The 22811-nt window shown below is 39.9% G+C and overlaps 1 protein-coding gene across 1 annotated transcript in view; it reads left to right on the forward strand.

The window, feature by feature from the left end:
* TXNRD3 (thioredoxin reductase 3) overlaps positions 1–22811 on the forward strand; it is a 58082-nt gene that overhangs the window by 26910 nt on the left and 8361 nt on the right. The window contains exons 9-13 of the mRNA XM_026501505.4: positions 374–599; positions 1753–1845; positions 7027–7103; positions 7696–7852; positions 11612–11719. Coding sequence (XP_026357290.1) covers positions 374–599; positions 1753–1845; positions 7027–7103; positions 7696–7852; positions 11612–11719 — 661 coding nt within the window. The remainder of the gene's footprint in view (positions 1–373; positions 600–1752; positions 1846–7026; positions 7104–7695; positions 7853–11611; positions 11720–22811) is intronic.

Raw genomic sequence — 22811 nt, forward strand, 5'->3', positions numbered from 1 at the left:
TGGCTAATTGAATTTAAATTAAAAAAAAAGAAATGTGTTTTTTTGTGACACTGTTGTTCAGGTGAACACACACACTCAGAACAAATCAAACCATGTTTCTTCTTATCACGTGTAATGTAGTCTAATGTTTTCTATTCTATTTCATTTTTAAAACACCTTCACTTGTGATCCACTAATTTGATTTTGAGAAAACGGAGATATATTTCTTACTCTACAATGGACACTCTTACAAACTCCAAAAGGCTCTTTCTGTTAATGTTTCTTCATTCAAGCACCAGGGTGTGATGCAGCCAACAGAAGACCACCACGCATCGAAACGTACTTACTTCAGTTTTATTGCCTACGTGTTCCTTTTGTTGTTTTTATTTTTCAGTGATGACCTTTTTTCTCTGCCTTATTGCCCTGGCAAAACATTAGTGGTGGGTGCATCCTATGTTGCTCTGGAATGTGCAGGGTTTCTTGCCGGCATTGGCTTAGATGTCACGGTCATGGTGCGCTCAATCCTTCTTCGTGGCTTTGATCAAGAAATGGCAGAGAAAGTGGGTTCCTACATGGAGCAACATGGTGTTAAGTTCTTAAGAAAATTTATACCTGTGTTGGTAAGTCTGGACGGCATTTGGAATTCCTTTTATTTTTAGTTTTTTATTCTCTTTTTAGTTTTTCAGTCTAGCTCTCCTTACTTCATTTCATGAAATAAATTAGTCTGTACTTGGAAGGACACCTTAAAGACAGTGCTCCCACCTCTGGTCTACAAAACTGACCTCCACATGTCCCTCTGTGCTCCCCCCCCCCGCATATGGGGAGGTGCCCTTGCTCCTCTCAGGCCTTCCGTGTGCTCTCGCCTTCTCTCTCCTTCTCAGGGCTGCCCCTCTTCAGTTAACCATCCTTTCCACTCTCTCATTCCCACGAGTCTCTCTCCTCTTTAAACAAGCCCTCCCTTTGCCCTCTCTGCCCTTTTGGTCCCCATTTTTCTTTCCCTGTTCACAGGGAAACTTCTATACATGCTTCTTCTGGTTTCCTGCCTCCATTTTCCACTTCAGCCAACTCTCAGCTGCTTGCATCCGTGCTGCTCCTTTGAAATTGCATGCTGGGGTCTGTGGCAAACTCCGTGCTGTCAAATCCAGTGGTCATATCTCTGCCCTTATGTAGGGGGGCTTCTGCACAGCATTTGGTGAAATTGACATTCCTTCCATTTGAAACACTCTCCATTCTTGAGCTCTCTGGTCCCACATCTCCTCAACCTGTAAATGTCAGAGCACCTCTTCTCTGCAGTTGTTACCTGGGCGGTCTTCTTTATTGCCCGTACTTTATTGTCTCAGTGCTAATGGCTTTCAGATGTATATATCCTGCTCAGACATCTCTCCTGACCTCCACACCCATTTACACATTTGGCTATGGGATATCTCCACTTGAATTCCTCAGAAGCATGTCAGATTTATGAAGACAAAAGTGAAATTCTTGATTTTCTTCCCCAGCTCATCTTTCTGGCCTGTCTCGGTACTCGGTACGTGGTACTACGGTCTACACGGTTTATTAAGTCAGCACCTGGAGAGCATCCCTTATTCTTGCTATTACGCTGCCGCCAGCTAACCCATTGATTTATTTCCACTTCCAAATTGTATCTTGTTAACGGTCCTTTTTTCTCTAACTTTACGTAGTCAAAAAACCTACACACGCACACGTGTGTACCCTCTGACCCACTTATTTTCTGTTACCTTTAGATAGAATCATTACATTCTTTACCCTTCCTAGGTTCAGCAGTTGGAGAGAGGTTCACCCGGAAAGCTGAAAGTAGTGGCGAAATCCACTGAAGGACCAGAAACTATTGAAGAAATATATAATACAGTAAGTTTTTATTTTATAAGCAGTAAGTGGTTGAACACATTCATAAATTAGCACAGATGAAGTTTATGGGAAAATTCTACCAGGCTTAATTTTTTCCCCTTGGTTCTTTGTAAAGCTGTAATAAAATGTCAGGTAGTTGAGCTGTTGACATTTGGTAGTTTTTCATGTACATGAAAAATATAAGAAAATATGTGTGTATGGATAATTTATACATAGTATAAAATCTGGAAGCAGATATATCTGACTGTTATAAGTACTTATTTCCAGGGCATTAGATATCCTCTACGTTTGGGCATTTGAATATTTTCAATAAAAATTGAGTATATCTTATAATGAAAAACAATAATAAAGACCTTTTTATTTTCAAAAACAATATAAAATCTGCAAACAGTGTGAATAGTCCATGGACTATATTGGGTGACAACAGTTCTAATTTAAACTAATAATATTTGGATGTCAACATTTTTTTTGTAAACTGTAATGATACATTTATGTTTTATATACTGACGTATGTGTGATTGTTTTTAGTTAAAAGAAATGATATGGGGAGGATCAACGAAGCAAAAAGAATAAGGGAATGAACCATGAGAGACTGTGGACTCTGGGAAACAAACTGAGGGCTTCAGAGGGGAGGGGGGTGGGGGAATGGGATAGACCGGTGATGGGTAGTAAGGAGGGCATGTATTGCATGGAGCACTGGGTGTTATACGCAACTAATGAATCCTGGAACTTTACGTCAGAAACCAGGGATGTGCTGTATGGTGACTAACATAATATGATAAAAAATTATTATAAAAAATCAGTAAGGAAACAAACAAAATAAATCAACTCCTGTTGAGAGTTCTATTAAGATTGTATCGAATATAAAAATCAATTGGTAACTTTTTATTGCAATAGTTAGTCTTCTATCCACGAATATCATATATCTGTCTCTTAATTTAGGTTGTCTTTAATAATTCCTAACAAAGTTAATAAATTTCTCTATATGCAAATCAAGAACATCTTCTTTTAGATTTATTCCTAGGTATTTAATGTATTTTTATGTAGTCATAAATGGTGTTTTTTTTTGGGAAATGTCATTGTCTTTAACTGTTCCTGATGTATCGAAATGTTGCCAATTTGTGCGTTTTGATTTAGTATTCCACAATCTTGCTAAATTCTTACTTGATAATTTATCTCAGATTATTTTGAATTTTCTTTCTATGCCTTCGTACTATTTGTAAATAAACTATTTGTTTCCCCCTTCCTGCTCTTTTCCTTTTTATTTTTTATTTTTTTGCATAAATACACTAGCTGGGCCCTCCAAGAAGTGGCAGTGGCAGGCATTCTGTCTTGTTCTCAGTATTGAAAGTTTTCAGTGTTTCATCATTAAAGAGTAGTGTTTTCTGTAGGATTTTGTTAGATATTCTTAATTAAGTTAAAGAATTTCTCTTCTCTTTCTTGTTTGCCAAGGGTTATTTGGTTATTTCTTTTTTGTTTTTTAAAAATCACGAGTGGATGTTTGGTTGCGGTGTTTCTTTTGTCGCTGTTGCTCAAAAATTTTTTTTCTTTAATCTGTTAATGTGTTGAATTACATTGATTTTCTAATGTTAAACAACTCTGTGTTCCTGGTATAAACCCAGCTTGGTAATTGTTCTTTTTATATATTCTTGGATTTGGTTCTTTAGAATTTTTGCATTAATATTCATGAATTGTATTGGCTCAATTTTCCTTTCATATATTGAACTTTTAAAGATTTGGATATCAAGGTAGCTTTAGCTCATGAAAGAAGTTTGGGGTATTTACCTCTTTCTGTATTCTCTGCATTTTCATAATGTTGGAATTCATTCTTCATCTGCTTGATAGAATTCATTGATGTGTAACCATCTGGGCCTAGAATTTTCTATAGATATATGTATTTGACTATTGATCAAATTTCTTTAACAATCATAGGGCTATTTCTATTTTTTTCTTGAGTTACTTTAGATCATTTTATTTTTCTAGAAATTAGTTTATTTCATCTAAGTTCTCAAATATATTGGTATAAAGTTATTCACAATACCTAAATTTGTAAATGGTTACTTTTATAATAAAGTATAATTTACATGTAGCAAAATGCATATGTCTTAGATGTACAGTTCGGTCAGTTTTGACAAATGTACATGTTTGTGTAATCCGTACTCATTTGAAGGTAACAGAATATTTCTATAAGTTCAGAAAGCTCTCCCAAATCCCTTCCCACTCCCTGACCCAAACAACCCTATTCTGATTCTGTCACCATAGACTAGTTTTGCCTATTCCAGATGTCACAGGAATGGAACTATACGATACGTACTCCTTGTATTCATCCATGTTGTTGTGTGTCTGTAGTTAGTTCTCCTTATTGTATGAATTATATGAATATAAAATTGTATGAGTGTACCACAGTTCATTTTCCTACAAGTGGACATCTAGGCTGTTTGTAGTTTGGGCTATTGTGATTAAAACTGCTATGAAGACTTCTTGAGTAAGCCCTTGTAGACCTATATTTTCATTTCTCACGGGTAAATACTAGGAACGAAATTAGATGGTCATAGGATAGTTTCTGTGTTTAACTTTTTGAGAAACTGCCAAACAGCTTCTAAGTGAATGAATCACTTTATATCTCCACCAGCTGACATGGGCGTTTTGGTTGTCCCATGTCCTCAACTTTTGGGCTTGTCCAGCTTTTCCATTTTAGCCATTTTAGTGCGTGTGTAGTGGTGTCTTATTATGGTTCTAATCTGCGTCTTCCTGATGACTAATGATGTTGAGCAACTTTTCATGTGTTTACTGGCCATTTATTATATTTTCCGTTATGAATTATCTGTTCAAATCTTTGGTCCATGTTTTGTTCAGTTATTTGAATTTTTATTCTTGAAGGAGTTTTGTATACGTCTTGGATACATTCTGTTTTCAGGTAGATATATTGTGAATATTTTCTTCCCATTCGTGGCTTGCCTATTCATTTTTTATGGCATCTTTTGATGAGCAGTAGTTTTAAATTTTTTATGAAGTCAAGTTTATCAATTTTGCTTTATGGTTAATGCTTTCTCTGTGCTCTAAGGAATCCTTTTACCCAAAGGTCATGAATCTATTCTCTCATATTTTCTTCTTGAAGCTTTACAGTTTTATCTTTTATGTTCAGGTCTGTAATACATCTTGAATTAATTTTTGTTTATAGAATGAAGTAGGAATAGGGGTTCTTTTTCTTCCATATGGGTATTTGTTGAAATATTTGTTCAACATTTGTTTGTTGAAAAGACTTCCGTTTTGAAGCTGAGCTGCTTTGGTGCCCGTATTGAAGTCATTTGACCATTTAACTGTGGGTCTGTTTCTGCACTCTTTATCCCATTGAACGTTTGTCTCCTTTCACCACAGCGTTTTCAATATTGAAGCTTTATGGTAAATTTTAGACCAGTGGAGTAAGTCCTCCGGCTTTGTTTATAGGTTCTTTACCTTTCCGTATAACTTTTAAAAGCAGTTTGTTGATTTCTACCGAAAAAATCCTGCTGGGCTTTTGATTGGAATTATATTGATTATATAGACCGGTTTGGAAGAACTGACCATCTTAACAATATTGAGTTTTCCAGTGTGTGAACTTCATAGATCTTTCCATTTATCTATGTATTCTTTAGTTTCTCTCTGCAGTATTTTATCATTTTGCTCTAGAGGTCTCTCATGTATTTTGCTAAATCTGTCTCTTAATATTTCATGTTTTTAAGGTATTATAAAATGGTATTTTAAATTTTTAAATTTTCAATATTTAGTTGGTAGTATATAGAAATACAAATGATTTTTACATGTTGACCTTATTGTAGATTCTTGGGGTTGACGTCTGCATATAAAGCCGGTTTTGTTCTTCTTTTCAATCTGCCTGCCTTTTATTTCTTTCTCTTGCCTTGTTGCACTGGTTAAGTCCTTCAGTACAACATTGAATAGAAATTGCTTGAGTGTGGGCACCCTCATTTTGCTCCCACCCGAGAGGTGAAGCATTCAGCCTTTCATCATTGCTAGGATGGAAGCTGTAGACTTTTTTTTACCAATGCCTTTTAACAGGCTGGGGAAGTTTTCTTTTATTCTTAATCTGCTGAGGACTAAATTAAAATCCTCAAATGTTGTTAAATTTTGTCAAATTCTTTTCCCATATCTATTGGTTAACGATTAAATTCTTTTCTCCGTTATTTGGTTAATATGATTAATTACATTCATTGATTTTTGTGTGTTGAAACAAATTTGTATTTTGGGGACAAACCCCAGTTGGTCATGATCAATTATCCTTTTTATATATTGCTGTATTTCGTTTGCCAGCTAACATTTTGTTTAGGATTCTGCATCTGTGTTGAGGAGTGTGGGCTTATAGGGTTATTTTAATATCCAGTTTGATTCTTGTGTCAGTTGTTTATGCTTGCCTCAAAGAAAGGAGTTGGGAAGTGTTCCTTCCTCTTTTTTTCTGTAGGAGTTTGTATCCCATTAGTAGTATTTCTTACTTAAGTTTTGATAGACTTTACCAGAGAAGTCATTTGGGTCTTGAGTTAATTTATGGGCAGTTTACAAATTGTGGATTCATTTTCTCCAGTGAATATAGGGTGTGTTCCTCGGCTAAGGTTGCCATAAGAAAACACCACAGAGTGAGTGTCTTAGGCAACAGTAATTTAGTTTCTTACAGTTCTGGAGGCTGGAAGTCAGATCAAGGTATCAGCAGGTTTGGTTTATTCTGAGGCCTCTTTCCTTGCCTTGCAGATGGTGCCTTCTCCTTGGGTCCTCACGTGGTTGCCTCTCAGTCTGTGTCATCTGTGTCCTAATTACCTCTTTTTATAAAGGACACCAGTCGTATTGGATTAGAGCCCCCACCCTTATGGCCTCAGTTTACTTTGATTACTTCTTTCATGGCCCTGTCTCCAAATACATTGGATTCTGAGCCAGTGGGGCTTAGGACTTCAACATGTGAATTTGGTGTGGGGACATAATTTAGCACATAACATAGAGTTATTCAGATTTGCATGTATGTGTCTTGGTGAACTGTCTTTCAAGGAATGTTTCGTTTAAGCTGTCAACTTTATTGGCATAGGGTATTCATAGTATTCTGTTATTGTCCTTTTAATCCTGAAGGATCTGTAGTGATGTTCCTTTTTTCATTCCTGACATTGACAATTTGTGTTTTGGATCTCACTCTAAATATAGGTTTTGTTAGCAATTGGTCGTGACTCCTGTACGAGGAAAATTGGCTTGGAGAAAATTGGTGTCAGAATCAATGAGAGGTAAGTACACGTGGGATCATTGCACTGCTGCTGCACAAAGCAAAATATTTCTGCAGGTCAGCTCTTGGGAATTCTCATTTAATTACCAAGATGCAGAATTTTAATGCTGTAAGTTGATTTCGTAATAAGTACTGCACCGGCTCTGTATTCATCAGTTTTTTTCATTAATGAGTCAGTAACTCTTTAGTGTTTGCCTTAAAGAACTGATACATTAAACAGTGGTTTTAAAAAATAAATTGTGGAAATTTCTTCACCCACCGTCTGATTTAGAGTTAATTTTTATGTTGTTGTTCAGGCAAGGAGAAAAATTTCAAAGCTCTAAGTGCGACTCTGGGGGATATCTGGAGCTGTCCTTGGCATCCAAAAAATGAGTATGGTTTCACCGACCAGAAAGGTGGTGTTTTTGGAGCTACAGACCCCTTATGATTTGAGCCATTGATCTTATAGACGTTGATGGCCTGAGGTGCCTCTCTTCTTAGAGGGAGGTCTTTGCTCTATGTGCTTAGTCATTTCTCTTGGAAGAGTTCATGTTAGTCATCCAGCAGTACCAAATGAGTCATGATGTATTTGTTTCCTTTCCAAAATCCAATAGGAGTGGCAAAATACCAGTAAATGATATGGAACAGACCAATGTGCCCTATGTTTATGCTGTTGGGGATATTCTGGAGGGTAAACTTGAGCTCACACCCGTTGCCATACAGGCAGGCAAGCTGCTGGCTCGCAGACTTTTTGCTGGCCGTTTGGAAAAGGTGAGTTTCCTTCTTTTGAGATGATATCTGGATCAAAATTGTGATTTAAAAAATCAGTACAAATAACACTTGTGTACTTGTTTTGCAAGTAAAGGGTTCATCACCGATAAATTAGTATTTACTAATGATTTCCAGGAAATATTATTTGAGTGTCTGCTGCGTGCAAGTTCTCGCTAGGTGATATACAATGGATCAGCATGGTTCCAGCACCAAGAGCCTTCCCAGGAGAGTGGCAGATCATGCGTAATCTAAAAACAAGGGCAGTTAGTTGTAACTTATTGGACTGGTAAAGGCATCCCAGGTGGATGGTTGCTGGCCCTGGCTTCAGTGCCTGCTGCTGTACGAACCTGGTCAGGTTGTTTCAAGTCTCTGTGCCTCGGTTTTACCTCTGCCAAGTGTGAAGGTGGTGATTTCTACCATCTCATGCACTTTTCATTGTCTTCAATCAAAGATGTGGGACAGGCTCTGTAGGATGAGTCATTCAAAACCAAGGAAGCACAGGGCTTTTCTGGTAAGTAGATAATGCAGACGCAAGCACAGAGCTCAGCAGGGCTGTGAGCAGTCTGTTTGAGTTCCCAGCTGGGGACATCGTGCTCTACTCCTTGAGAACACTGGGATGTGTGGAGATGTTGGCGGGTGAAGGGCATGGGTGGGGTGAGGAACGCTCAATGTTTTGTCCTACACGAAGAATTGTCCCTTCCGTATTACTCAGAGCATTTGGGGTGTGTGCGGGCAGAGCACTTGGGCTAGAGGAATACAGCTGGGAATGAGGCTAGAAAATTCATTTGGTGGCAGCTCATCGAAAGTCTCCTGCCACAGTAGAGACCTGGAACGGCCTTCTCTAGGCAGGAGGAGCTGTTGAAGACCGTTATTTCCTCCTTTCTGTTTAGAAAGATGTCAAAACACAGGAAGAATACTAATAACCACCCATATCACCCTTTCATTCACGTTCCCCAGGTATTAATAGTTTGCCTTTCGGCTTGCTCTCCTTTTCTGAATATGTATGCGTACAATGTGTGTATTTCGTTTTCCAGAGCTTTCTGAGGTAAGTGGCAGGCGTCGTTGACATTGGCCCCTATATACTTCAGCACGCATATCCTGAGAACAAGCATCTTCTTCCGTAACCACGGTTTCATTATTCAGAGAAATTCAACAAAAATGGGATACTATTCAGATTGCCGTTTCACATGTGCACATGCACGTGTTTGATTCACGTGGTACATTTAGCTCTTCTGACTCTTAAGTCTCTTTTAATCTGAAATGGTTCCCCGACCTTTATTTACCTGCTTGTTTTGTTTTCCATGATTTTTGATGAGTCCAGACTATTTTCCTTGTAGAATGTCTCCTATTCTGAATTTCTCTGATTGTTTTGCATGATGAGGGTCAGGTGAAATGTTTTGAGTACGTCTTCTTCATAAAGGATGCTGTGTTGGGTGCTTCGTGAGGTCATGAACATATATGGAGGCATTGCTGGGTGGGGGCAACCAGGACGCAGCTCTGCGGGCATCAGCGGGTGGAGTCCGGGATGCTGAACACACGGTGTGGCAAAGCAGTTAACATTTCGGGGTGTGTGGAGGCACAGTAGTCGCCAAATGCTCTAAGAAGTGAATCAAGGTGGCTGCTGGGCGGCGAGATCTGAAGACGCAGCAGTGTGTTTAGGGTATGAAGAAAGAAAGACTTTAAAGGTACAGGAGTAGACGGAAGGCGACAGGGCAAGGTGAAGGCAAGTTCAGGTGGAGGAGACGGTTTAAGATGCGGAGAAAGTGTTTTAGACGAAAGGAAGGAACATTGAGGAATTTCCTGTTGAATATTCGTAATTTATAGGAACTGGGAGACAGAGGCACCCGTTGAGAATGAGGCTTCCCCTGTAAGCCATGGGGCACGGGGTCAGCTGCTGGTCAGTACAGGTGACCTTTGAATATCGTGGGTTTGAACTGCGTGTGTCCACTTACATGTGGATTCTTTTCAATAAACACAATACAGTGCTGTGAATGTATTCTCTCTTCCTTATGATTTTCTTAGTAACGTTTTGTCTCTCTAGCTTTACTGTATTGCGAGTATATAATATACAATGCATATAACGTAAAAATATGTGTTAGTCGACTATTTTACATTATTGGTAAGGCTTCCAGTCAAGGGTGGGCTATTAATTAAGTTTTTTTGGGGGGGGCAAAAGTTATATGTGGATTTCTGACTGCATGGGGGGTCAGGACCCCAACGCCCACAAGGGTCAACTCTAAATGGATTGATGAGTATCTGTGGGCCTAACAGAAGTCAGAAAATACTAAGATTATCCTTATGGTTGTGTGGTTTTTTTCTACCATGTTGGAAAAAAGAAAAAATGCTCGGCTTAGCCACGACGTGCAGGTTAGCAAGTGTGAAGTGGTGTTAGAGTATCTCAGTTAGAGATTCTAGGCTGATGTACGTTACACATCACCCACCTCATTGTTGTAGGGATGGCTGGTGGTGCTTGACTTGTTTTTGTCTGGGGTAACAAAAAATAGACGCTTACTCACACTAGGCAGCCTGACGGGGTTTCTCACCAGGACCCTGTGCATTAGCAAGTTGAAGCACTGACTTAGAACGAGCCCCACGCTACGGCTGGGCCACACTGCATTTGGGGCTAGCACCGGGGCTGGGGTCACGGCACGCAGGTGGGGGTTTCACAGGGTGCTCGTCCGTCAGCCTTATGTGGCTGTAGCTGCACAGGTGCGCTTCTTCCTGTCCCACTCCCACTTGGGGCTCTTCCTTTGCTTCTCGCTCATCTTCCTGCAGAAGAAAGAGTTTGACTGCCGTAGCTCACCTTTTTCTACATAGATTTCTGGCCAGCTTACGCATTAGCTTTCTTTGGGTTAGAGGTCACCTCTGACCTAATCACCTACAACCTGTTGGCAGGGTTGGGGGAGGCGTGTAGTGCTGTGGGCAGTGTCACACCTTGAGGGGGCTATTGATCGGTAGGCCTAGTGACCTTCATCTCTGGTTGTACCCTCCACCCTTTCTCTGCTCCTGCACACTACTTTCTCTCCACACATGGTTTTAATGAAGCTTGCCCCAGTGTGTTCCAGTTCTCCACGCTGTCACAGACACTCTCCTCCAGGCAGGGATGCCACCGGCGCTCGCACTCACTTTCCCACAGGCAGGTGCAGGGAGCTGCTGGAAGAGGCACGTAGGGCTCAGAGTCTGCAGCCTCCCCGCGGTGTCCGCTCATGCTCTGCCTCAGTCTGATAAGGGCTCTCTGGGGCTTCTGTCAGAACCTTAGGACTTACGAGATCCCGGTTCCCATGTTAGCACCCCCTACACATATGCCATCTCCCCTTGATGGCCCAGGGCGGCCACCCAGTCCAACACTGTTAAACTGCTTCTTTGCTCATCTCCTCTGTGGAAGTTATATGAATGGCCAAGGGTGGCCTCAGCTTCCAGTGAAATGGCATGATTCTCGGGTCACCTGGTAGAGGGGCTCCAGGGGAGCAGGGTCCAGAATCCTAGGGATGGAAAGAAAACATTTTAGAGTGGAAGTCAGGTTGGGGCTTGGGGAGAGCTGGTCCCATTCGTGGGCCACTGGCCAGAGTGTGGTCTCTGCTCTGGAGTTGGGCTCACCCCTACTTTGAGTGTAGCAACGAATTCCCTGAAGTGGTGAAATGGAAGAACAAATCACATTGAACCAGACTTATCCGTTTTCCTCTTATAAATGGATGCAATGTAGGTTTTTGCTGTGAAAAGTGTCACAAAATAAGCAGATGTAATTTGTTTATCTTCCAGTGTGATTATGTTAACATTCCAACTACGGTGTTTACTCCTTTGGAGTATGGCTGCTGTGGGTTATCTGAAGAGAGAGCTATTGAAGTACATAAAAAAGAGAATCTCGAGGTAAGATTGTTGTACTGCTTACTTTTTCAGAATTTCTCTTCGAATCAGCTGACTTTGCAGTCACTTTTTGTTTTGCAAGTTACTGTAATGGTTAGAGTGTAGGAAATCCTATTCCTATTTTAGGATAATCAGAAATTAAGTAATTTAAACCCTATTTCTCTAGCTAATAATTATAATACAGTTGGGGGAAGGGGGGACAAAAGATGTATTAGGACTTTCGAGTTACAAGTGACAAATGTCTGTTTGAGTAGCTTATACAGGAAAGCGCAAGTTATTATAAGACTTTTTGGAATGCAAGAGTATATCAAGGCCTTAGGAAGGGATGAGAACCAGGACCTGCAAGACCATCCCCACTCATGTATGCGGGCAACTCATTCTTGTTTCTGCGTGCAGACTTTATTTGCTTCTGGAGTGCACATAGCAGCCAAAATCAGCCCTTTCTTCCACAAACAAGTTTATTCAATAGTTCTGGTCTGAGGAGGAACTGATGGACTCACTGTTTCTCAGTCTCAATTCTGAATTAATTCTGAATTATGGAAGAGGACATCTGATTGGTCCGAGTTGGATCAGCCATCCACCCACTTCCAGTCAGCATGGCCAGAGTCAGGCTCCTGTCCCATCAACAGGGGACATCTGCATTGTTGATGGGCTCGGGGTGGGGAGGGGGGGAAGTTCCCATGGTTGTCAGCCTGTTATGGGCTGTGAGCTGTCAGATTCCCAAAAAGATGTCTGTTGCACGCGTTTATTTCCACTTCCCCTTCACCCCTGCCCCATCCAATCATAACAAGCTTATAAATATTTTCTTACGTTGTAATTTGATGGGTAGTTTGAACGGCTTTTTTTCTGTACCCCCTTCCAACATAGGAGAGTTAGGAAGATATAAAAAGAGTTGGAGGATTATTAGTACCTCATGTTTTCAGCAAAAGAGATTTGAAATCTCATTCCTCTCCCTTGAAGTCACATCAATTACTGGAAATGCCTTGAAATCATAGCACTAGTTCAGTGGCCTGATGAGTACCCAGAGCTCTTATTTACATCTCCAGTATTGGGAAAATGAGGGATTAAAACTTTATAATGTTATTTTAGCTGGTTGTTTTCAATGAGAAACGTATGCTGTCGACGACGTTATTTCATCAATGTTTATAATTAATCCTTTGTGATAATGAGCCTTTTTTTTTTCCTGCAGTGGTGAGCTTAACTTGAGTCTTGGCAAATTGATAGTAAAATTACGGATTTAACACTTACTTCTAAAACTTTTGAAATTAATGAGAAATTAAGATAGAAAGACAGGCACGTGAAAGGAAGCACGTAGAAGGCTATACCCCAGACATGGGAATATCTTTATAGGAAAAACCCCCCTAGGTTTGTGGGATTATTTTAGGTCTTTTCCCTAAGCTTCACTGCAGATCAACTAACCATTTCCTATATATTTATATAGTGATTTATTTGTTGTGCTCAACAGGACCAGAAATTTGATTTACTATTATTTTTTTAAATTCCTATTATGAAGAGATTTGAGGAAGCTTCTCAAAATTACATATATTTTTTCAAAGTGAGAAAATCAAGGTGGGAACAAAATGAGGGTAAGAAAGATTAGGATAGTGTTAGAAGAAAGGTGAATTTGTTGGTTCACAGAATTCATGCCATAAAGTCACATAGATTTGCTTTATAATTAACCTAAAAATCTATCTCCTACTACCTGACTAAAAGAGGGAAAATTGACTGAGATTTCTCAAGTTTTTACAAAAGGGGCATTGAGATATGGTGAGTAATGGCCTTAGAATATCCCCTTAGTACATACAGTAGTGGATCTTATAGAACTCCTGAAATGCAGTCCCGTGGCATAATGCCATTGCGTAGTATGATACAGAAGGAGTTCCTGAAGGGGCCTAAGTAAGGCTGTGCCCATGTGCTACTCTCTGGTGACCCGACCTCATAATACAAAATTGTGAAGTATCTAGAACCAAGGTTTTAACCTGTTTTAATATGAATTGCTTTGAGAATCTAGTGAAGTTTTGGTTCTCAGGGAAGGACACCCCCCCCCCACGCTGGTACACCTGAGAGCCATCCTTAATCCCTCTGTGTTGGTCACCAGCAATAGTCAGTTCACCAGGAAGTGCTACCAGTTTGACCCCCAGAGCATGTCTCATGTGGACCTACTTATTACCATCCCCGTGCTCCCCGTCCCGTGCCAGTCCACCATCATCTCTTGCCTGTAGCCTTCCTCCTGGCCTCCCTGAATTCGCTCATAGCCCACTGCAGTCTGGTTATCACACATCAGCCAGAGGAGGTTCTAAAAATACAAATCAGTTAGGCCATTTCCCAACCTAAAGCGTTTTAAAGATTTCCCAGTGCTCAAAGAATACAATCTGAACTGCTCACTGTTTGTGAGAAGCATCGTGTAATCAAGTCATTCATGCTGCCCTTTGCACTGCTTATAATGGTCCAGTCACACTGGTCTACTGTTTGTTCTAAAAACTCACTATGTTCCTTCCTAAGGCACAATCTGTGGGCTTCTCGTTTCCTTTGCTTATTACTATGATATGGAAAAGCCCAGGGTAAACACCCCTGCCAACACTAGGGGAAACGTTACCCAAAGGAGACCGATAAAAAGAAACCATGTGTTCTTCCCCCAGTGCTGTGATTCCATACCTGATACTGCCCTTAGGAGAAGAGACAGAGAGGAGAAAGAAAGAGACATTGGGATTTCTCCTGGGTGAAAAGCCCCAGGCTCTCTACCTAGTGAATACATGATATGTGGAAGGAGGGAGCAGGGGAGTAACACCTGGATTGATTGTTAAGGTCACATTTGAGAATCAAAAGCACTCTATCACTGAACTACCAAATACATTGGAATCAAAAGAAACAGATGACAGAGAATAAAGTTAATGATAGGAAAGGTTGAGATAAAGATGACAAGGGTTGCCTGGGTGGCCCTGTCGGTTAAGCGTCCGACTCTTGATTTCGCTCAGGTCATGATCCACGGCCAGCATGGAGCCTGCTTAAGATTCTCTCTCTTCCTCTCCCTCTGCCCCACCCCTTCTCTCTCTCTCTCTCTCTCTCTTAAAAAAGAAAAAGATAGACATGGGTAGACGAGGATGATCCAACATAAATATAATTCATACCCTGCAGTAGAAAATCTAACAAGAAATACAGAAGTGGTATTCTGAAATATGGTGGAAGAAAGCATCGTAAAATTAAAGAAGAACTGAATCTGAAGATTGAAGTAACATACCATTTTCTAGAAGAAACCAACATAGCATGATCGACACAGACATGTTCTAGTTACGCTAGTTATTTGTAAGGGCAATGAACCAGCCTGGCCCCAGGCTCTTTCATAATAACATTCAGTGTCAAAGACAATAGAGTGATGTCAATAAACTTCTGATGGAAAGGGATCTGCCTTTAAAAATAATCTTTGAAGGATGGGGGGAGAGTAAAGGAGTTAAAATAGCAATGACATTTTGGGGGAAAAACCAGATGAGTGGTAAATAACCCAACAGATTAAAAAAAAAAAAAAAGATGATAAGCTGGTAAGGGAAAAGTCAAGAAACCAACCTGACTTTACATCAGAGTCATCAAAGGGTCAGAAATTAGTGACACCATGTATGTCTGGAGGGGATGTAGGGGGCCAGCTGACATCAAGCAAACCAAAAATCCATTTAAGAAACAGTGAGACTGTCACCTCCAGACACTACAGAGCACTTTCCACACACTGGCAAATATCTGAAAGGTTATTTTCTGGTGATGGTTAAAACCAAAAACCTTTTAACTAGGGAGTACTGGGATTAACGGAAGGCAGGATCCAGCACAGTACTGAAGTGAACAAATACATACTGAATCTTACTCTTCTTCCACTGAGCTCCCAGAAGCCTGGCGACCAGCCCTTCACCCTCTGGCCAGAGGTTGGTAGAGTCTGATTTCTCAGGGGTATCTGACAAGTCCATAGAGAAACACCTAAAGATACTGAATAAGGCTCCTCAAATAAACTTCCCAGTTAGGTAATTGGACAGTGAAATTCAAATTCAATAAGCTATAAAAATGAGCTTACAGTTTTCAAACTTTGAAAAAGCCACTTTTTGGCATAATTTACTTACAGCAAGATGTAGATTTTGTGTGTCTGTGTACAGTTTTATGAGTTCAGACAAACAGTTGTGAAAGCCACCATTAGAATCAAGATAAAGAACAGTTTCATCACCCCCAAAACCAAACATCTTTTTGATCCCCAACATTTAATATGAGCAGACAAAGATTAGCAGACTTGAAAGAAACAGACTATGTACATAGGTACAGAAATAATGTATTATTCTCATGAACAGAGAATAAATAGGACATACCTTCAGAAGTAACACTTAGAGAACCAACAGATACCTGGTGGAAATGTAAAATATGGTAGCAGAAATCAAAAACCCATTGGATGGGCATTTATCCCAGAGAAATGAAGACTTAGTTCATTTCTGTGTGTACATGAATATTTATAGTAGATTTATTCATAATAGCTCCAAATTGGAAAAAAAAACCCACAATGTCCTTCAGCAGCTGAATGGCTGAACAGAAGGCACATGTCCATAGCAGGGAGTGCCGCTCAGAGATAATGATGGGTGAACAGGGGTGCTATTATGGAGAATGGTGAAGGGACCCCATCCCTTCACTGGGAGAGCAACTGAATTGGCAGGAAGTGTTTGAAGCAGTTCTTCTGGAACCCTGGAGTCTAGTTGAGTACTTTCAGTGTCCAGAGGAGAGCTTGAGGAGAAGGCTGGAAGATTGGGGGGGATTTTTGTGTTTCAGTAATGGCCAGTGTCCCACAAACCCAGCACTGTGGTGGGCACTTGCAGGATTTGGTGGCCTCTGCTCCTGGTGCAGCTTTCTGGGGCCAGAGTGGGCAGTAAGGACCTTGTCCTCCAGAAATCAGGGCAGTGTTTTGACTGCCCATCCCTGCTTCTGATTGCTGAGAGGTTGGCACCAGCCTCCACCAACTGAAGTGTCTTCCCTGCTGTGGTGGGACTTCAAGAGAGGGCACTCCTTCTCCTCCCATTTTGGGAGTCAGACATTTAAGGACCTCTTTTTCAGATCCCTGGCTGACCTCAGAGACAATGGAACAGAAACCACAACAATGAACACACAGTATGCAAAAATAGTTTGGAAAAGTCATCCATGGAAGACTCTAGCTCTCAACAAACAAAAACCCAGCAATCTCTGAGACGTGGAAATATGTAATTTCCAGGGTTACCATATTATAATACTCAGAATGTCCAGACTCAAGGAAATAAATACACAAACAACAGAGCATATATATTAGTTTGATAGGTCTACCATAACAAAGTACCACAAATTGGGGGCTTAAACCACAGAATTCTAGTGTTTCACAGTTCTAGGGGCTAGAAGTCCAACATCAAAGTAGTTGACGGGGTTGTTTCCATTTGATTTCTGTGGAGGAGAATCTATTCCATCCCTCTCTCCTAGTTTTTGGTGTTTTGCTGGCAATCTTTGTCGTTCCGTGGCTTATAGATCTTACCTTGTCTTCACTTGGGCTTCCCTGTTTGTGTGTGTTTCAGAGTACCCAAAATTTTCTCTTTTTGTAAGGCCAACACTCACATTAGATTATGAGAACCACCCTACTCTAGAATGACCTCATCTTAACTAATTACGTACAATGACCCTATTTCTAAATAAGATCACATACTAAGATACTGTAGGCTAAGACTTCAACATATGAATTTTGGGAGGACACAGTTCAACTCATAACAACATACAAAGAAACAGGAAAGTATGATCTATTCACAGGAAAAAAGAATTTGACAGAAACCATTCCAGAAGAAGCCCAGACTTTGGAATTATTAGTCAAAAACATTAAATCAGCTCTTAAATCAATGTTAAATATATTCAATGAGCTAAAGGAAACTGTGGACGAGTAACTAAAGGAAGTCAGGAAAACAATGTCTGAACAAAGCATCATTAAAGAGATAGAAATTATGAAAAGGAACCAAACAGAAATCCTGGAGCTGAAAAGTACAATAACTGAATTGAAATATTCACTAAAAGTTCATCAGCATATGTGAGTATGCAGAAGAAAGCATCAGTGAACTTGAAAATAAGACAGTTGAAATTATCCAGTCTGCACAGTAGAAAGAAAAAAGAATGGAGAAAAATGAAGAAATCCTGAGAGACGAGTGGGATACTTTGAGGCACACCAATGTATGCATTAAAAGAGTCCCGGAAGGGAGCACTTAGGTGGCTCAGTCGGTTGAGTGTCCAACTCTTGTTTTTTGCTCAGGTCACGATCTCATGGATCGTGGGATCGAGCCCAGTGTCGAGCTCCATGCTCAATGGGGTATCTGCTTGAAAGATTCTTTCCCTCTGCCCCTCCCCCTGCTTACTTGCTCTCTCTAAAATAAATAAATCTTTAAAAAAGAAAGTACCAGAAGGAGAAGGGAGAGAATAGAGGGTAGGAAAAATGTTTGAGGAACTAATGGGCAAAACTTCCCAGATTTGATGAAATACATAAACCTACACATCCAAGCATCTGAAAGACAGCCAAGCAGGGTAAACTCAGAGATTAACACTGACATGCATTACTGTCAAATTGTTTGAACCCTAAGAAAAAAAGCTAGTTTTAAAAGCAACCAGAGGGAAGCAATGCATCATATGAAAAGATCTTTAATAAGGTGGTAAACTGCTGGCTTTTCATTAGAAGCAGTGGAGGCCAGGAGACAGTGGGGTGACGTAGTTAAAGTCCAGAAAGAAAACCATCATCCAAGAATTCTGTATCGGGCAAAGCTGTCCTTCGAAAACAAAGGATAATAAGGCATTTCCAGAAAAACAAAAGCTGAGTGAATTCATTACTAGTAGACCTGCCCCAAAGAAATGCCGAAAAGACTCCTTCAGACAGAAATGAAAGGACACCAGATAGTAACTGGAAGCTATAGGAAAAGTCAACACTAGTAAGGATAACTTCTTAGGTACATATAATAACCTGTGTTATTGCACTTTTGGTTTGGTTTATAACTTCTCTCTTTTGGCTATCTGATTTAAAAGGGAACTGTATTAAACATAATTATAAATCCAAGTTAATGAGCATGTATGGTATAAAATGTGACCTGTGGGGGCGCCTGGGTGGCACAGTCGTTAAGCGTCCCCCTTCGGCTCAGGGCGTGATCCCGGCGTTCTGGGATCGAGCCCCACATCGGGCTCCTCCGCTATGAGCCTGCTTCTTCCTCTCCCACTCCCCCTGCTTGTGCTCCCTCCCTCGCTGGCTGCCTCTCTCTCTCTCAAATAAATAAATAAAATCTTAAAAAAATAAAGTTACAGCAGAGAAAGAAGGATGTTATGGATTGATTTAAAAATTCAGTATAGCAAAAATATGTAACAGTTGTAAACATATACAGCCCAAAAACATGTGAGGCAAAACTGACAGAAAGACAAAGAGGAATAGATACTTCTGCAGTAATAGTTGGAGACTTTAAAATACCCTTCCTTCAATAATGGCTAAAGCAACTAGACAGCGTTCAGAAGTGGGGTACTTGAGCACCTATAAACCAATTAGATTAACGTGCATTAGGGCACCCCACCCAGCAACAGCAGAATACACATTCTTCTCAAGTGCAAATGGAATATTCCCCAGGATAAACCATATGTTAGAGCACCAGATGAGTCTTAGTAAATTTTAAGATTGAAATCATATATCTTTTCTGATCACAGTGGAATGAAACTAGAAATCAGTAACAGAAGGAAAAGTTTGAAAAAGGGCCAACAGAAATAAATTTTTAGCTAGATTGACTAGGAAAAAAGAACACTCAGATGTCTAAAATCATACATGAAAGTGAGGACATTACTTCTTATTTTACAGAAATTATCCTTTTTAATTATAAAAGAGTACCATGAACAATTTTACACCGGCACATTGGATAACGTAGAGAAAGTGATACATTACTAGAAACACATAAACAGCAGAAACTAAGTCATAAAGCAAAAGAAAATCTGAACTAGGAAGGTGATGGATCAATTGTGAATCAAAGAACTAACAAACAAAAGCCCAGAACCAGATTGTTTCACTGGTCACCAGACATTTAAGGAAGAATTAACACTGATAATTTTCTAACTTTCCATGAGGCCACTACTACCTTTCTACCTTGGGCAAAGACACTACAAGAAAAGGATAGACAAAATCCTTTATGAATATGAATGCAGAAATCTTCAAAAGACCAAATGAAGCAGCATATTAACAGGATTATATGTCATAATGAAGTGGTATTTATTCCCAGAATATAAGGATGGTCCAACATATGAAAACCAGTCATTGTATTATATCATATTAATAGGATGAGGGGGAAAAAAAACCCCACATGATAATCTCAGTTGATGCAAAAAAAGCATTTGACAAAATTTAATACTCATTAAAAAAAAACAATAAACTAAGAATTAGAAGGGAACTCCTTAACATGATAAAGGCCATATATGAAAGATTTTTTAATTTAAATTCATATAGTGTAGTATTGGTTTCAGGAGTAGAATTTAATGATTCATCAGTTGCAAATAACACCCAGTGCTCATTACATCAAGTGCCCTCCTTAAGGCCCATTACCCACTTACCCCTTCCCTCCTTCCAACAACCTCTGTATTTAAGAGTCTCTTATGGTTTGCCTTCCTCTCTGTTTTTATCTTATTTTATTTTTCCTTCTCTTCCCCTGTGTTCATCTGTTTTGTTTCTTACATTCCACATGAGTGAAATCATATGGTATTTGTCTTTCTCTAACTTATTTCACTTAGCATAATACCCTGTAGTTCCATCCATATCACTGCAAATGGCAAAATTTCATTCTTTTTGATCACTGAGTAATATTCCATTGTATGTATATACCACATTTTCTTTTCTTTTTTTAAATTCAATTAGCCGGCATAAACTACACCCTTTGTTTCAGATGTAGAGTTCAGTAATTCATCAGTTGCGTATAACACCTAGTGCTTATCACATCATGTGCCCTCCTTAATGCCCATCACCAGTTACCCCAACCCCCACCCACCTCCCCTCCAGCAACCCTGTTTGTTTCCTATAGTTAAGAGTCCCTCGTTATGGTGACTAATATAACAAAATAAAAATTATAAAAAAAAAAAGAGTCCCTCGTGGTTTGTCTCCCTCTCTGATTTCTTCCCATTCAGTTTTCTACCCCTCCCCCTATGATCTTTGTGCTGTTTCTCATATTCCACATATGAGTGAAACCATATGATAATCGTCTTTCTCTGATTGACTTATTTCACTCAGCATAATACCCTCCAGTTCCATCCAAGTTGATGTAAATTGTAAGATTTCATCCTTTCCAATGGCTGAGTAATACTCCATTACTCACACACACACACACACACACACACACACACACCCCACATCTTTATCCATTCCATTGTCGATGAACATCTAGGCTCTTTCCATAGTTTGGCTATTGTGGACATTACTGCTATAAACATTGGGGTGCAGGTACCCCTTTATATTACTATGTTTATATCTTTGGGGTAGATACCTAGTAGTGCAATTGCTGGGTCCTAGGGTAGCTCTATTTTTAACTTCTTGAGGAACCTCTGTGCTGTTTTCCAGAGTGGCTGTACCAGCTTGCATTCCCACCAACAGTGTAAGAGGGTTTCCCTTTCTCTGCATCCTCACCAATGAGTGTCCTTTCCTTTCTTGTTAATTTTAGCTATTCTGACTGATGTGAGGTGGAATCTCATTGTGGTTTTGATTTGTATTTCTCTGATGACAAATGATGTTGAGCATTTTTTCATGTATCTGTTGACCATTTGTATGTATTCTTTGGAGAAGTGTCTGTTCATGTTTTCTGCCCATTTCTTCACTGAATTATTTGTTCTTTGGTTGTTGAGTTTGATAAGTTCTTTATAGATCTTGGATACTAGCCCTTTATCTGATATGTCATTTGCAGATATCTTCTCCCATTCTGTAGGTTGCCTTTGAGTTTTGTTGACTGTTTCCTTTGCTGTGCAGAAGATTTTTATCTTGACAAAGTCCCAATAGTTCATTTTTGCCTCTTTCCCTTGCCTTTGGAGATGTGTCTAGGAAGAAGTTAATGCGGCTGAGGTCAAAGAGGTTGCTGCCTGTGTTCTCCGCTAGGATTTTGATGGATTCCTGTCTCACATTGAGGTCTTTCATCCATTTTGAGTTTATCTTTGTGTATGGTGTAAGAAAATGGTCCAGTTTCATTCTTCGACATGTGGCTGTCCAATTTTCCCAACATCTTTTGTTTAAGAGACTTTTTTTCTATTGGGTATTCTTTCCTGCTTTGTTGAAAATTAGTTGACCATAGAGTGGAGGGTCCATTTCTGAGTTCTCTGTTCTGTTCCATTGATCTATGTGTTTGTTTTTGTGTACCACATCTTCTTTATCCATTCATCTGTCGATGGACATCTGGGCTCTGTCCGTAGTTTGGCTATTGTGGACATTGCTGCTATAAACATTGGGGTGCAGGTGTCCCTTCAAATCAATGTTTTTGTGTCCTTTGGGTAAATACTTAGTAATGCAATTGCTGGGTCCTAGGGTAGCTCTATTTTTAACTTTTTGAGGAACCTCCATACTGTTTTCCAGAGCGGCTGCACCAATTTGCATTCTCACCAACAGTGCAAAAGGGATCCCCTTTCTCCTCATCCTCACTAACATCTGTCGTTTCCTGAGTTGTTAATTTTAGCCATCCTGACTGGTGTGAGGTGGTATTTTATTGTGGTTTTGATTTGTATTTCCCTGATTCCCAGTGATGTTGAGCATCTTTTCACATGTCTGTTAGCGACCTGGATTTCTTCTTTGGAAAAGTGTCTGTTCATATGAAAGACAGATTTTTATTTTCTCAGTTGTGGAGGCTAGAAATCTAAGCCGAAGGTGTCAGCAGAGTGGGTTCTTTCTGTGGGCCATGACAGAAAGATATTCCATGCCCCCCTCCTTGATTTGTAGATGGCTGTCTTTTCCCCATGTGTTCACATCATCTTCCCTCTGAGTGCCTGTGTCCTAATTTCCTTTTCTTGTAAGGACACAGTCATATTGGATTAGGGCCACCCTAACGGTCCCACTTTAATTACCTCTTTAAAGTCCCTATCCAAA

Source organism: Ursus arctos, unplaced genomic scaffold (assembly GCF_023065955.2).
Source record: "Ursus arctos isolate Adak ecotype North America unplaced genomic scaffold, UrsArc2.0 scaffold_14, whole genome shotgun sequence".
NCBI lineage: Eukaryota > Metazoa > Chordata > Mammalia > Carnivora > Ursidae > Ursus > Ursus arctos.